General features: G+C 38.6%; 1 protein-coding gene across 2 annotated transcripts; it reads right to left on the reverse strand.

Moving 5' to 3' along the window:
• Positions 1–397: 397 nt before the first annotated feature.
• Positions 398–14,705, reverse strand: LOC139130947 (matrilin-2-like). 2 transcript variants are annotated; one of them, XM_070696801.1, is made up of 12 exons: positions 14,637–14,705; positions 12,922–13,328; positions 7,436–7,558; positions 7,091–7,213; positions 5,654–5,776; positions 5,007–5,132; positions 4,334–4,456; positions 3,816–3,929; positions 3,440–3,562; positions 2,970–3,092; positions 2,381–2,503; positions 398–997 (listed from the first exon to the last, which is right to left on the reverse strand). In XM_070696801.1, the coding sequence occupies exons 2-12, from the start codon at positions 13,265–13,267 to the stop codon at positions 852–854; spliced, it is 1,593 nt and encodes a 530-aa protein (XP_070552902.1). In that variant the 5' UTR covers positions 13,268–13,328; positions 14,637–14,705; the 3' UTR covers positions 398–851. The 2 variants fall into 2 exon arrangements, with proteins under 2 accessions (XP_070552902.1, XP_070552901.1); XM_070696800.1 differs by having other exon boundaries at positions 12,922–13,872; positions 14,637–14,683.
• Between the last annotated feature and the right edge of the window lie 1,085 nt (positions 14,706–15,790).

Genomic DNA, 15,790 nt, shown 5'->3' on the forward strand with positions numbered 1-15,790 from the left:
TTCGGTGTGCTGTCATTTTATGATAGGAATAAAGGAATTCTGCACGAAACGTTAACATTCATTGATTCATTCAATTCGTTAAGATGAAATCAGAGCCAAATTCAAATCAACGTGGTCGGTTAAGTCTCGTCCGTTACCATTCACCTGATGATGGCGCTAGCTCTTTATTCCTTCAGTATTATCCGGTATATTGGTGTGCTCCCTTCCAAAAGCGTTACCGATTTGATTTTTCAAAACAAAGAGGGACCGAAAGAAACAAGAAAAGGAACACTTGGTCCTAAGTTCACAAACTTGGCGGATATCCTTAAGTTTGATCTTCGTATATTATTTTTCCCAATAGTCGACTAGTTATATGCGAACGAGCTCAAAATATCCGGTCATTCACGTACTCAAAGTATTCAAATGTTTATATTGCTCTATGCAGTTTATTTGCAATAATTCTATGAAGGTAATATTTACAGTTGTAGTCAAGGTACAAGATACATATCACTTATTATGTAAGCGGAAACCGGTGAATCAATATTAAACAAACATGACATCCGCAATTCGATCAAATGGCAATTTACAGATTCGAGAAATTGAACTACATATGCATGTTAATGGACGGAAAACATAATCTCTATCACGAGAATACAAATACTTTGTACTCGGGGGGGTTTATGAGGTTTACGCTACAACATCATTTGCATCATGAAGTCGACCGATTACATACTTCATTTTTTTATTAATTATGTATGATAAAATATCAATGTCTAAAGTTTACCAATTTACAGTATAATAATAAAGTCCGAAGACTTTTGATCTGTTTCTTGGTCTATTGGCATTGTGACGTGCAAAAAACAGTGGGGGACTTAAGCAACTCCACCTTCCGGTTCGACGCAAGTTTTTCGATCTTCATCGAGGATTAGACCTTCGTCACATGTACAGTAATAGCTGCCTTCGGTGTTAACACAGCCATTGGAACATTGGTGAGTGTCTCTCTTACACTCGTTGATGTCTGGAAGAAGAACAGTTAATTATCACTTCAAGAAATTAAAATAACTGCTGTGAGTTACCGATTTGAGGAAACGTTCCAACCGCTTTTAAAAGACATCTATAGGTATAGGGCGAAAGTAAAATACAATTTTCTTCTTTCCTGTGTTTTGATTCATCGTCGGCACTGATAGAAATATACTTGTTCCAACTTTGACAGTTCAAAGCTAACATTGTCTTGCACCGGAGATATGCTTGCTGTTGCTGCAGTGCCTCTGAAAAACTGAAACAACCTTGTCACTTTATCTTGTTTCATAACTTAAATTTGATGTCGAAATCGGTGCCATGGTCGGTCAACTTGGTATAGACAAGGCATTATATACCAAAGTCAAGTGATAGGACAACTACAACAAAACTACCTCGTAATGTGCGCAAACGAAAGCTCTTCCGAAAACAAACTTGATGGTGATTTTTCGAAAGAGTGTATGAAAAATTGAGATCACTAGTGCAAAGACTACAGGCACTAGGTGGGTCGACATCTTAGATTTTACCACTGATAACCTACAGGTCACCATGGCTTCACCGTTTTGGGTTTCATATAGCTTCGTCTAAACACAGGAGACAATGAATTACAACTTAGGAGATGGACGTAACATACTCGTTCGTAACCTGTTTTCAACGTGTGATATTTCTTAAACAAGGTTCGCTCTCTCTTTACTTGACACTTAATTACAACTCGAACTCATCATTTCACACATTTCTGAAATCTACCCGTAAACAATGCCTGATATACAATTTTTTGGCTGTGTAGGAAGATTACTGTGTCTTTACATCACACCAGATACCATCATGGTGCTTTTTTGCAATTTTATATATATGACACCCAACTGACGATCGTCAAGCACATGAAACAGGCTGTAGAGTAACAGTGGCATATATATATATATATTTATATATACATATATATATATATATATATATATAATATATATATATATTACACACTTTAGTCAATATAAATATATATATATATATATATATATATATATATATATATATATATATATATATATATATATATATATATATATATATATATATATAGACTTTAGTCGGTGTAATAAACTCACAACGCATGACTTTCTTACATTGACCGAAATATATATTTGAGTTCAACATAAACTGCAGGCTCCCTACTTTTACACCATCTTTAGTCACCGTCATTTGGATAAACTGAATAATAAAATTGAACACGGCTAAAAAAGTGGCATTTTGCATCCACTGACGACTTGCGTATATAGCTGATGAAAGTGCCACGCTCATACTGTTCGACAATACATGTAGTCCAGAATAGGGCAAGAAGATAACCACCAATAGTAAGGTGGCAAACATTTCTTTGGTGACTTACCACGGCAGGTTCTACCGTTATTCAGTAGTGCATATCCCGGATTGCAGCTGCACACGGCTTCGTTGCTGACTGTTTCACATCGATGGTCACATGTCTGGGAGGTCCCTGTACAGGCATCTATACCTTAGGAGGATAAAAATTGTCGTGAGCGGCAGATGAATATACGAGAAGTACAGATAAGCTATTGACACTCTCGAATTAAGTTGGAAACGTCTGCTTGCTTTTGGTAACATAGATAAGTTGTTTTCCATGACAGAACATTTCAAGACACTGAAAGATTGTAAAGTTTTCTTTCGTACTTTGCAACTAATTTCAGGGACCACGTTACGGAAGTAAAGTAATATCGACCACACATTCAAGTTTTTAGGGCATTAAATAGAGGGGAAATTGTAAGCGAGTTTTCGTAAACTGTATCGTCATCTGCATGAGTAAGTGAAGTACTGTACGTCTTACAACAGAAAAAGCCGAGAATCGATACTGACATGTTGATGACGTACACTCAGAAAACAATGTTAGCAGGTGTCCTGTGAGGACAAAGGTGAGACTGGAGATTTAATGATATTGGATGAAAGTTTGTCACACAGCTTACTTGAGCACGTCCGGCCGTTTTCGTCCAAGTGATATGGGTTGTTACAGTAACACTCAAAGCTTCCAGGAAGGTTTCTACAACCATGTTCACAGTCACCATTGTCGACAGCACATTCGTCGATATCTGCCAGGAGTTAAGCGAAAGCAAAAAGAATTTGTACATCGCCTTCCACACGAAATACAGAAAGTAAGTTTCTCAAAAGCGTCACCTGTTTTGTAGTAAACTACAAAAATGATTTTAAAGGACAAAGAAGTTCCTTCGTGTTCTTTGAGTGCCTCGATATCACTTTGTTGATCGTTGGTCTATTTATGGTGTAAGCGCAATAACGGAACACAAGAACTTCAATAACAGTCCTCGGAGCAATTTAAAGTTCCTGAAGTTTTGAGATTGAACGTTTGGTTACAACGCCGTAAGTAGAATAGGGTCAAAATATGCATCAGTAATTTATGTTCGTCATACAGTAACTCTACCTGTACAGGTAACTCCATCATCGTCTGATTCGTATCCGGGATGACAGGAACAGTTAAAGCCGCCCTCAGTGTTGGTACAGGTATGGTCACACCCACCATTCTCAGTCTCACATTCGTCTAGATCTGCCAATGCAAGGTACAAGTATGTTGTAAAAAGTTCTCAAAATGTCTCCGTATATTGATCATGCCGCCGGAGTACCCTTAATGATACACACGAAAATGAATATAACAACACGGTAAATGTTCCAAGCCGTCATGACATTTATATCCTACAGTTATGGCGGTGCTCATTGGGATAATGATTATATTGTACGGACGTACTTGATATTTCTCCCACCTAAAAACCTGGCAACTGTTCACATATTTAAATGCATACCTTCGCATGTAGTTGTTCTTGCATCAAAACTGTAGCCGCCGTTGCAGAGACACGCAAAACTTCCTATGGTGTTGACACAATAATTGCATCCATTACTGATGCATTCGTCAACGTCTGTAAAAACAAAATACATTTTACAAATACATTTTTCCTCGACCTTCCTAATTGCACAAGGTAACTGAAATTTTCTCCAAGATGAATTTTAAACCTATCACAAGAAAATATCCATTGATCACGTTTTCATTTTCACTTACCTTGTTTAACTATTTAAAGTTAACGTGATAGATTTCTTGCCGTAAATTTGATTCCGCGAAGAATTTTCTCCTCGGGACATTTAACACTTTTAGTAATAGTCCAGGATTACAAAGAACCTCTCAAAATTATCTTTTGAAACGTCAACAAGTTAAAACCTCAGCATTAACAAAAAACTCTTTCTAACATTTCCAACTGCAACAAAACATTTCTAAAGCGAATCATCCAAGGTGACTTCTCTCCTGTCCTGAGTGCGTATGAATTACCTTGACAAGTGTGGTTGTCAGCAGACAGTTCATAACCGTCAACACAGGAACATTTGTAGCTTCCAATCGTGTTTGTACAAATCTGTGTACAGCCATCAGTTCCTTCATCACACTCACTGATATCTGAGAGTAAACACAGAAATTACAACACGTTCAATGATATTTTCCCCTGTGGATGTTTCCACTCAGCACACATCATTTCTGTTCATAATTAATCGTAATAGACATTATTTGCGATAACTATGAACATGAAGACACAAGTCACCGATGATAATTGTGTAAACGTTGTAAATGTGAAATGATACCCATGCAGAGAAACGCGTAAACGTTCCCCAACATTAACCCTTTAAGCGCCAAAGTCTATTTGTCACCTTTAGAAAATATACTCCTGTCAATTTTTTTTCAGATTTTTGTCAAAATTTTGATAATATACCGCAGCCAATGAAATTTGATGTCCATTTGCTCCAAAATTATCAAAAGTTACAGAAAAAATCATTAAAAATTGGTAAAAATGTTGCACTAATATTTTGGTTGTAATAATTATAGCACGCAAAGGGTTAATAAACTATGAAATGACTGCCGCGTATGTTACCGTAATATCCGTCATACTTTTGCAATGTGACAGTAACTGGACCCATGTTGCAATAGACATTATGGAAAGGACAAGAGTTACCTCTGCACTGTTTGATTTGACACGGATCAACTCTATAGCCATCGTAGCAAGCGCATTCCCAGGTTCCTGGTTTGTTGATGCACACTTGTTCACAACCAGCTGTGCCTTCTTCGCATTCGTCGATGTCTGGGCATTAGAAAAGTAATTGAGTGAATGGCCTTGAGTTGCGGTTCATCTTATTCATTTACATCTGGCATCTTTGTGAGAGATACGTGTATTGACATGTATTGACACTACACATGCAATATTATGGATGAGAAAGAGAGCGAGAGAGAGAAACAGACAGACAGACAGACAGACAGACAGACAGACAGACAGACAGACAGGCGGGCAGGCAGACAGACAGGCAGGCAGACAGACAGACGGCAGACAGACAGACAGACAGAGACAGAGACAGAGACAGACAGACAGGCAGACAGACAGACAGACGTAGACGGGAAGATATGGCTGATGCGACGTACAGGCAGGTAGGATACTGGGTCTGGGAGAAAAGGGCAGGAGATCTTACATACATAATGTTTAACGCTATCGTTTTGCGACAGCTGTATTTTACGAGCAACTCAGGCTCAGCGGAGAGCCAGTCTCGAATAATAAAAAGGATTGATTTATATTAATTGCTGCGTTATTAATCTTCATCGAAGTCTCACCGACACAGTCGAGGCCATTTTCATGAAGGAGGTAGCCGCACACGCATGAACACTGGAAACTTCCGATGGAATTGGTACATTCTTGTTCACAACCACCATTTTCAGTAGCACACTCGTCGATATCTATGGAGAAAAAAATTCTGCAATAATTTGCGTAGTGGACAATACTATGGAAATAACGGGCGACGCGCTGCCATTAACGTTTATTTGTGGGCAAGGGCGAGAGGAAAACCAAAAATTAACCTCGCCCGTTAATTTGGCTTTCCTCTCGCCCGCGCCCACAAATAAACGTTAATGGTCAGAGCGGAGTCTGCAATTTCCATTATATTATCAGCAAACCCGAGAAAACCGTCAAAATTTGCGAAAATTTCCGGAGCGAACGACAACTGGGCCCCAGAAACTGAGCAATACACGGCGCACTGTCACGCGCGCTGTAAAAATCGGCAAATCCGGAGATGTTTTCAGAAAAAAAGTATCTCAACTTGCCCTACAAGTGCTCCATTTTATTTTGTAATTGATTATGATTTACGTTTGAGGTGTAAAGTTACGATACTTTGAGTTGTTAATCTTATTATTCATATTCACGGGCATGTAAACAAACCATTACTCTGTATTTGTAGCATGACGGGACGCTTGCATCTAAAAAACAGTGCACTGTTTTTGGGCTCTTTCTGCACTGATATATGCAATCTAAAGTAGTTATATCAGATATAATCAGACATTACGCAACGCCTAGTCAACAACTTCAGATAACAACAGCTTGGCCGGTACTACTTTATGCCAAGGTATTGTACAGTAAAGCGGTACAAACTCAGTCTCGTGTAAACGTTGACAACAGTATTATCATTTCAGGACATCGGAATTTGTTCCTACTTTTATTAATTTGAACTAACATATGGCTTGTAGTATATTTATAGGTCCTATTCTGTGAAAATTGGGGTACAATGTTCAAAGAAGTTCAAGGCGAACGATTATCTGTATGAGTCGGAAGTGTGTAAGGCAGAGATGTCTTCCCTCTACACCCACTTAATCGCTATCTCTAATCACATATTGCAAACAGCTTACGAGATGGCAAATAACTTTAATTAGGAGCTCCATACCCCTTGAAACCCCTATTTCAAGGGGTGAATGTGCATTGAATATGCATTGTTTATTAGATGGAAACGTCCCCTAATGGTCAGTCACGTGGTTCAGCTCGACAAATCAAAATGCGACGGGCAGGGCATGGTAATATAATCTTATTTCACAGTTTGGAGCAATAGCAAATAGGTTACCAATGCATTCGAAGATAGAGGAGGCATCGAGTAATAACATTTGTGGCGTCTTATGATTTCTGATCATGCTCTCATGATGAATCAGGGAAACGGAGTTCATAATTTGCAATATAACGTTTGTCTTCTTCTATATCCTATCTCAGTGTAGAAAAGCTATACACACCTGCACAAGTATGGTTGTCTTCCGTCAGTTGATAGCCGATGTTACATGAACAGTTGTAGCTGCCTTCGTTGTTGGTACATATCTGTTCGCACCCACCATTATTTGTAGCACACTCATCGATATCTGCATAAAGCAAAATAAAAAAAAACTAGTGATGCCATGCCTAGCTATTCCTAACCTTATTATCGGCTAAGAAAAAAAATAAACAGGAGAACCGCGTGAAAGCTATAGTATATCCACTTCAACGCTTCAATATCTGCTTGACAACTCTTACTTTTAGGGTATTCAAGTGGACGACATTGTAATTGGGAGCGATTTGACTGATTCTGGTAACAACAATCTTACCGAGACAGGTATGACCATCACTGTCCAATGCAAAGCCGTCAATACACTCACATCTGTAGCTGCCTGCAGTGTTCGTACAAATCTGATTACAGCCTCCGTTGTCAGTCTGGCATTCGTCAATATCTGTGTGGTATATCATAAATTGTGATTAATATTAGCCACGGAACTGAACAATTCAGCATCCAAGTTCTGAGCAACCAAGTCATTACCAAAACAGGAAAAGGGACAAGTAAAACGAACAGCAACAAAAAAAAACATCATCAACAACAACGATAACAGCACCAATAATAATAACATTAATAAACAGTAACGACTACGACAACAACTACAACAACAATAACAGCAAGAAGACGAGATTCCTGGAAATGAGTAATTCGACCGATTTTGAATCCCCCTTACAATATCCCCCTTCGAGATTTCAAAAATGGGCCTCTTACAAGAAAGTCTTTTGCCACCATGACAACAACTGTTTCGTGTGTTAGGACGAAGCAACTTTCTTAATCAGAAAAGAAAGGTGTGTGCTATTTCCTTATAAACGTTGCTGAGAGTAGTTCAAATTTACAGACAACAAAGAGACTCATCTAAAGTTTTGGGGTTTTTTGCATTCAATTGGCATTGTGTTCGTTACAGTCAGGATGGTGCTGTTCGAAATGGCTAAAGACTGGCATGTGCATTATAAATTCAAAGTACAAAATTGACTGACTTGATGTTTCTCAGAGAACAATATTGAGTCTATGTCTTTGTGTCAACGTCGCGGCCGAACACGGCACAGGCATTCTGCATTACTGGTTACAACAGCTGTTTCCAGGAAGTACATTGACAGCTACATCACCGGGCAGTGAACATTACAAAGTCGGAGGCTTATACACGTATCTGAGGCAGCAAATCACGGTGCCATGAACTGAATATTACATAGTAATGAGATCTTAGGGAAATGGTCGAGCCAATGAGTGGGCTGTATGCGGACCTTATAGGACCACGAATACAAATCACTCTGACCGATACATATGTGTTGGGTCTTACCTATGAAATAGGACGATTCAAGCAATGAACGTAAATTCTGGTCATCTCGTCAACCGAATTAATGCATTTTCATTGGCACAAATGAAGCTGAAATGATAGCATATTCATATCCCCGCCCCGAACAAATAAACGCTCATATTGACGAAGATGAATGAGTTTATTCTCTGTAACACGCAATGAGTGTTGTTATTTAGGTCATTCTCCCCACCCGTGACCTGAGTTTAATTAGTCTAGAACATGCCGAAGGTCATTTGTTTAGGGTAATTCTCCTCCATGACTTTAAATTCAATTATTCAAGTTAAGAACGTTCAAGAACGTCATGTTTACTACAGGTGAAGACATTTTTAATAGTAATTAGCGTACCAATATAAATTCTAGAATTCTCCAGTGTTGTCTTGATTGAAGGTATATTCTCACCTGTTCCAATTTTGCCACAGTTACCAAGGAAAGAGAAAACATGACCAATTACATATCTTAAGCGGGTGGCCGCCTTTTAAAAACAGCGCCCTAATATTGGCATTTTGAATGCCAAGGAAAGCCCTTTGACTATATATGGGAATAGTTAGGTTTGAGGTGACTGTATACCTGTAAGCTCCCTCTAGTATGAATACATTATGGTACAGATTTTCAGTTAGACTTTCGGGATCACTTCAGTGTTTATTTCAAGACTCCAAGACCTTCACACTCACGCTAGACTTCCTCTGTAAATTATGCACACTTTGGATCTTCATCAAGCCTGCAAGCCAGAGAAGACCCACTTCCTCACTCACCAGTGTCTGTCTGACTCACCTTTGAAAACTTGAGTTTTTGGCGCCCCTAAGCTTAGATAAGTGAACTTTTGCTCTACATTGTAATTTGCACTTAATTTACACCCTAGATTTATTTATAATTTTAATAAATTCATTTTAAAAAAAATCTCTGACTTTACCGCCTTTTTCTGTCATTCCTTGCCGTTCTCGTCCTCTGCTAGTCGCCTCAATACATTTTTACCAGGAGATCACGTTTAAATTTCGCCAAGAACATTACAACCGACCAATTAAAAAGAGGTTAACAACCGCCACCTGTTTTGGATCCATGTTGTATTTCAAAACGCAACCCTAATGGCTGCTGTTTACTGTTTCCGCCAAAATACCTTCTGAATATTTTCTCATACCATGCGGCGGCATGCATGTCATTGTCAAGGTCATCGAATAGAGATGCATGAACAGATTTGCCAGTCACTTGATCTTTTGTATATTTGCCTATACGTTATTTCGACGTCTGATCTGCCCAAAGCCACTTTTCCGTTTACGGAGAATATCACCTTATAATTCTAGTTTGGTAGTGTGTGAGTATGACTTGTGCCACAGTCCTTCCATAGTCTGAGATAATGAGGCCATTATGAATATCTTCTCATAAATATTATGCACTACTGTAGCAGCTGACACATTTATTTCCTTGTGACTTTACTATACGCACTGTACATTTACTGTGTCATATATCTTGGAAGTATTAATGCTGATCCGAAATGCACGTTTCGTTAATTAAAAAGTCCATTCAACTGTGTCGAAGGACTGCATCTTAATCTATCAAAGTAAATATAAGTTCATGTACTGTAACAAAGGTCATTTATTTTGACATCCATTCTGTATAAAGGTCAATTATAAGGTTCTTTATATTGTGAACAATGTGCGATGGAGATACGGACTGCATAAAATCAAACAAGTAAATAACTGTCCTGGTGTTTATGATCCCTTGGCCGTTGATATGAGCCTTGGCCATAAATACATGTACGTTATTGCTATGGATCGACACTAATAATGAGATGATAACTGTATGAAAACAACCACTGTACAGATTGTACATTGGAAGTGTCTTTACCAACACCAACACAGAAGGTAGATGAGAGCAGGTAGACAGCAGACAGGAGAAGTGACAACACCTGGCAGGATGTAAAATCTTTGCATAAGAAATAAATGGTGTTGCGTTGGAGACTATGAACCTCTACAATGTTTCTGTATCCCGACGACCTCTCGCTAGCTATTCCCTGAACGGAGACTGAGCTGTAAAAGTAACTATCTTAAAACGTTCAGCCACTAAGCAAATAACTTTTGAATACCTCTATAAACAATAAGGTGAAAAGCAAACAATTTATCATAACAGCGGGCTAAATTATATAGCAATGTCAGTATAGCTAGCATGCACCAAAATGAAATAGTCACATAGGTTTACTATGAGAAAGGTTTTTATCGGTTTCAACCTATGGAACAGTGCCAATCGGAAGGTAGTTTGTGTGTGTTTGTACTCACTATGATTATGTGCGTATCCTAGTCAAGTATGACTAGGGATATGCTTTCTATTAGCCATGGTCTACAATGGGGTCATAATTTGTTGCCAAAATTTTCTCTCGTTCCTTATTGGTTAAAGTTCATTGTTTTCCATTGTTCATGTTATTGCTTCCCTATGTACCCCATGTCTTTCTTCACCTTCATCATCATCAAAGGCTGTCCATGCCGAACTTCTTTTCTGCACCGAAGTTTACACATTTCAACTGAGCACACTATTATATATTATTGCCTGAATACATGGGTTTATGTGCCCGAGAACGGGTGAAAATTTGCCCGACACGAGGCAGGAGGGCAAATTGTCTCCTGCTGCGAGAACACATAAATCGATGTATTCAGGCAATAATAGTTTTATTAAATTTCTCTTCACATTTAATGCGATATGGTATTTAGTTCCATGCAGGGCATTTTCAAACTATTTTACTGTAATCGACCTGTATCAAACAGATTTTAACGAAAGTCAAAATAGCAGTGCGCGTATGGATATTTTACATCTAGCGTTAAGCGTCTACTTTGACATCGAAAACGTCGAAGACTGCACTGGACCGGGTAACCATGGAAACCGGTCAGTACATCGTTCACCGGCCGACTAACTCCCCGAATGTTCCTAGTACTCAAATCAATGCACTGATTTGCATTCACATCGAGGCATGTAATAAAGCCAATCGCATACAGTATTTCGTACACTGCAACATTTATTGACTGCGTCAAACAACTTAATTTTTCTTGTTTATGAGGATACTTGAATTCATTTTTGTCGAGACAATCTGACTCTTTACGATTACACAGTATTATAGTTTTTGTCAAATTACAGCACAGGAGGTCAAGAGAACATCGGTGTCCATGAGCACCATGTTCAATTGAATGACCATTACTAATTTAAACAGGGGAAACAATGGTATGTCTCAAAGTAGGTCCAATCAAGTACACAACATCCGGGTGAGAACCGTGTGCAACAATACAACCATATTTCACAATTCTTGACTTATTGACAGAGATTGTTTTGGCCAACCTAGTATTAATATTGCTATTTATCTGTAGTATACATACTTGAACTTTAAGCCTACTTGGGCGACTTTTCTGACCACCTACGTCCACTGCTTTTTAGTAGTTATCTAATCACCGTGTATTCCTTTCATGCACAAAGACAATGGGACTATCCCCAGTTTGTGGCACATTTACAGCAGTAAATTCACGTTCGGATTCGTAGGGAGATGTCGAATGCCCGTTAATATTCTTCTATACAGTAAATATTCTTCTATTGAGTTTTTGCAAAAATGCAAAAAAGTGCAAAATCACAATAAGTTTAAATGACATACTTGTCATTCAGAATAATTTCACAGACTTACTACAGAAATTATTGCAATATGCCGTTTCAACGATATGGACGTTTTAAGGTTTATTTGAAATTGCAGCATGTTGACTCAAATTCCGACACGATAATTATCGGTTGGGATTTTCAGCTGAGCTGTGACTGGCATCCGCCATGAAAAATACCCTTAACAGCAGGGCAGACACATACTTTGTGAGATTGATTTATACGTATTTCAGTATTTTTTGAGTATGCGCTTGATCGATGAGTATGACGCATACAGTTGACATACAATGTAAGCAAGATCTACTTTGAAAGAGGGTGTGTTTTATTTTGCCAATCTGGAACACCCTGAAACTCACGGACAATTGTTGCAATTTCAGTAGACTCAAGTTACTTTGTTAAATGTCAAAACCGGTCTAAGCCATCGTGATAATTTCTTTACAGTGTAAGTACGTTGTTACTTTAAAAGAAGCCGTTTGGTTATTCTGCAAAATGAAATTTACCTTCCATGATACTATCATTGTGATCTTTAACACAATCGTACACTTTATTCTTGTTATCAATCGAGTTAGATTTAATCTCATCAACTTCTGAGGCACTTCAACTAAAACTAAAGCTCGTTCACTTTCTCCATGTCAGAATTACCGCTGCATGAAAAGATTTCTGCCTTTATTACCTCTTTCGACCAAAAAAAAGTTAAAGAAAATTCGAGAGCAATCACTTTGTAAGATGCCCAGGATGAGAAAAAAAACTTCAATATTTATTGCGCGGGCCAACACGAAGAAGACTTTCAATCCACTTGGAAGCGACAGGGGTCGACTCACCTGTTTGGCAACATGTTCCTGTCCATCCCGGGTTGCAGTTGCACGAGGAAGTTAAAGGCTGGCCACGACCATTGCATCCTGGCTTGTTACAGGATGTAGTTTCGCTTAGAGCATAGCATCCCCCTCCGTTGCGAGCTGGGCTTATCACTGAACGTGTGCGAGTCTTCGTCCCACTGGTACCACACGGCACCGTGCATGTGCTCCACTGGCTCCAACCGCTTACCGAACAAGGCACTCGGCTAGGCCGACGCCGCCGACGACGTCGAAAAATTCCATCGACAGAGCTCAACTCAAAGAGCAAGATCAGCACCAAAATGCCTATTAACAACTGTGTCTTTTTCTTCATATCTTCACTTGTATATGTAGCAGTTTTATATTGTGAACGAATGAACTGACTTTTCCTCGACCTGCCATCAGATAGATCTAGAATCAGTTGCCTTGTGGTAAAAATATTATACCGATGGACGTCTAACAGAGGCAGTCGGGATGGGTGCTTTGCCATCTCTGGTTGAGTTGACAAAATACCCGTACACGACTGAACCTTCCAGTCAAGAGTTCTACTGTAAAACTTGAAACAATTAAGACCGAGTTCAAAAAAGTGGTTGGGGCTGGAAGAATTGAAATTAAAATCTTATTTTTTCAGATCCCCTCGATACCCTAAAAAATTGTCAAGTCCCCCCCCCGTCTATATGATCAAAAATTTTCAAGTCCCCCTAAATTATAATATAGCCGTTTATTTATTATGAATGCACGCAGAGTTACAAATAAACATGTATTGCATACATCACCACGCAAATGTTCGACACTACCACTTATCAACAGGTTGTAGAGCCATATTCCTAAAGTAAATTCTTAAATTGATTTATTTTTAAATGCATCAGTGGACTTTTTTAATTTTTCAGTCTAAGCCGACTTGAGTTTATCCAACTCTTGCCGGGTCAATAGCAGCAGCTGAAGAACAAACGAAATGACAATCATGACAGACTATGCAAATTGTGAATTCCCTACAGCATATAGAGCTATCCAGTATTCAGCTTGCTAACACAGACTACGTGTACCATGCATTTGTATCATTGACAAACAACTTTCAGTCTGAAAATCTAATTCAATTATCACAAATATGTAGACAAACACACTTTGCTATCAAACTGAATATTGTGTTTTTCAGCATGCTGTAGAGAGACAACAAGAAACTGTATTTGATACATTACATAGAAATATTGAAAAATTATCAACAGTTGTAGCTCCTACCTCGTTACAAGACCAAATTGTTGTTTTACGAAAATTTAATGGCGTTTACACATTTTTAGATTTTTTCGAGATTTAAGTCATAAAATGCTACAAAAATTTCCAGATTTTGTTTAATTTTTACTAACATTAGAAATATTGGATAACATCAAAATGCTGGAATCCAAGATATTTTCAGGTCCCCCTACAGTCAGAGCAAAACTTTCAAGTCGACTCCCCATCCACTATCCCCAGAATTTTCGAATCCCACTGAATTCCTCCAGCCCCTCTCTTTTTTTAACGTAGCCTAAGACCTACCTGTTTACCTACTCCATCCGAATTTACATATTTCAACAGAATTTCTATAGGTAGTAGTCTAGTAAACACATCTTTTTAGGGGGTTGTCTAATTTTGTCCTGCATACCTTGAAATCTGTCTTGGAACATAGCCTGTTGAGTAAAGCACAAGTGAAAGAACACATTACTTACAGTCTTGAGCGACGGTTTGCCTTGTATACAGAGTTACAGGGTTTGACTCTATATACATTATATACATCAAATTTTGCCTTGTTTCCTGGTTCAGATTTGACCAATCATTTTCAGGTTTTCGTGTGACGAGTAACACCATTTTATTGGCCATTAACTTATAGACGGTATGACCTATATATCCCTACTGCGTCCTTCACTTCAGGATCTGAACTCGGTTATGTACTTAGACTTGTCAACTCTCGATGAAAGAATGAGGAAACTAAAATTTTGCATAGCGTACACTAAGCTTGACATTATACGGTATTGAAAAGCCTAGAGTCGCCATGTGTATAAATCCCCAACTATATATGACTTTAGTAATCATAAATCTACAGCTGCGACTGTGAACTTTGCTACCAGTTAACTCGGAGTTATACGCAAGGCCGCAAAACTGATAGACTCAGAGTCACCTATCACCATGATTTTTCTTTCTGTCGCGTTTTCAAATCTGAATTTCGATAAAATGGTCGTAATTATATATTTCGCAGATTGTAAAATCGTCTTCCCAAGAACATCGCATAGATAAGCTGGCCTTGATCATCGTAATGTCTTAGGATGGGCGGGATTCCTCAAAGTCTCGGCCTTTTCATGATATTTTGCACGCGTATATATATATGCTCACAACCGCTAACTGTAATACAATTAGTAATTAGCCATTCAAAAGGACCAACTTCGCCTTTGATATTGTGTTGGTGAGTTTACATGTATTACAATCCTGTTAATTTAGTTCAATCCATCATCAAACGGCAGAACGCCCAATTACGGGATGAGGTACCCACTACACAAAACCCAATGGGGCAATGAGAAGCAATGTGCCTTGCTCAATGGTACAACAGCGTGCTTGAGTCTCCAACTCACTATCCTCCGATAGTGAGTCCAGTTAACCTAAACAATTTCTACCATCAGGGAATCAGTACATTGAGTATACATTTGGTTTGAATTCTCTTCTTCTTGAGAGTACTGTGACGCAAACAATCTAAAATTACAAATAACAATATCGTTTGACCCGCAGATGTCTAAGTCACACTTGCATACAGCTATTTCATTATTGTCGTTTGCTTAGGGATTTAGGCCAGTAGTGTGATAAGCACAAGGTGGCACATAAATGGGCTATA

This window comes from Ptychodera flava, chromosome 4, assembly GCF_041260155.1.
Source record: "Ptychodera flava strain L36383 chromosome 4, AS_Pfla_20210202, whole genome shotgun sequence".
NCBI classification, from domain to species: domain Eukaryota; kingdom Metazoa; phylum Hemichordata; class Enteropneusta; family Ptychoderidae; genus Ptychodera; species Ptychodera flava.

Coding starts and splice junctions, on each gene's coding strand:
- LOC139130947 (XM_070696800.1), bottom strand. CDS start 13,423: ATGGCAAAGCACCCATCCCGACTGCCTCTGTTAGACGTCCATCGGTAT. Junction 7,559..12,921: donor AGGAACATGTTGCCAAACAG/GTGAGTCGACCC, acceptor TATACCACACAG/ATATTGACGAATGCCAGACT. Junction 5,777..7,090: donor AGACAACCATACTTGTGCAG/GTGTGTATAGCT, acceptor TTTTCTCCATAG/ATATCGACGAGTGTGCTACT.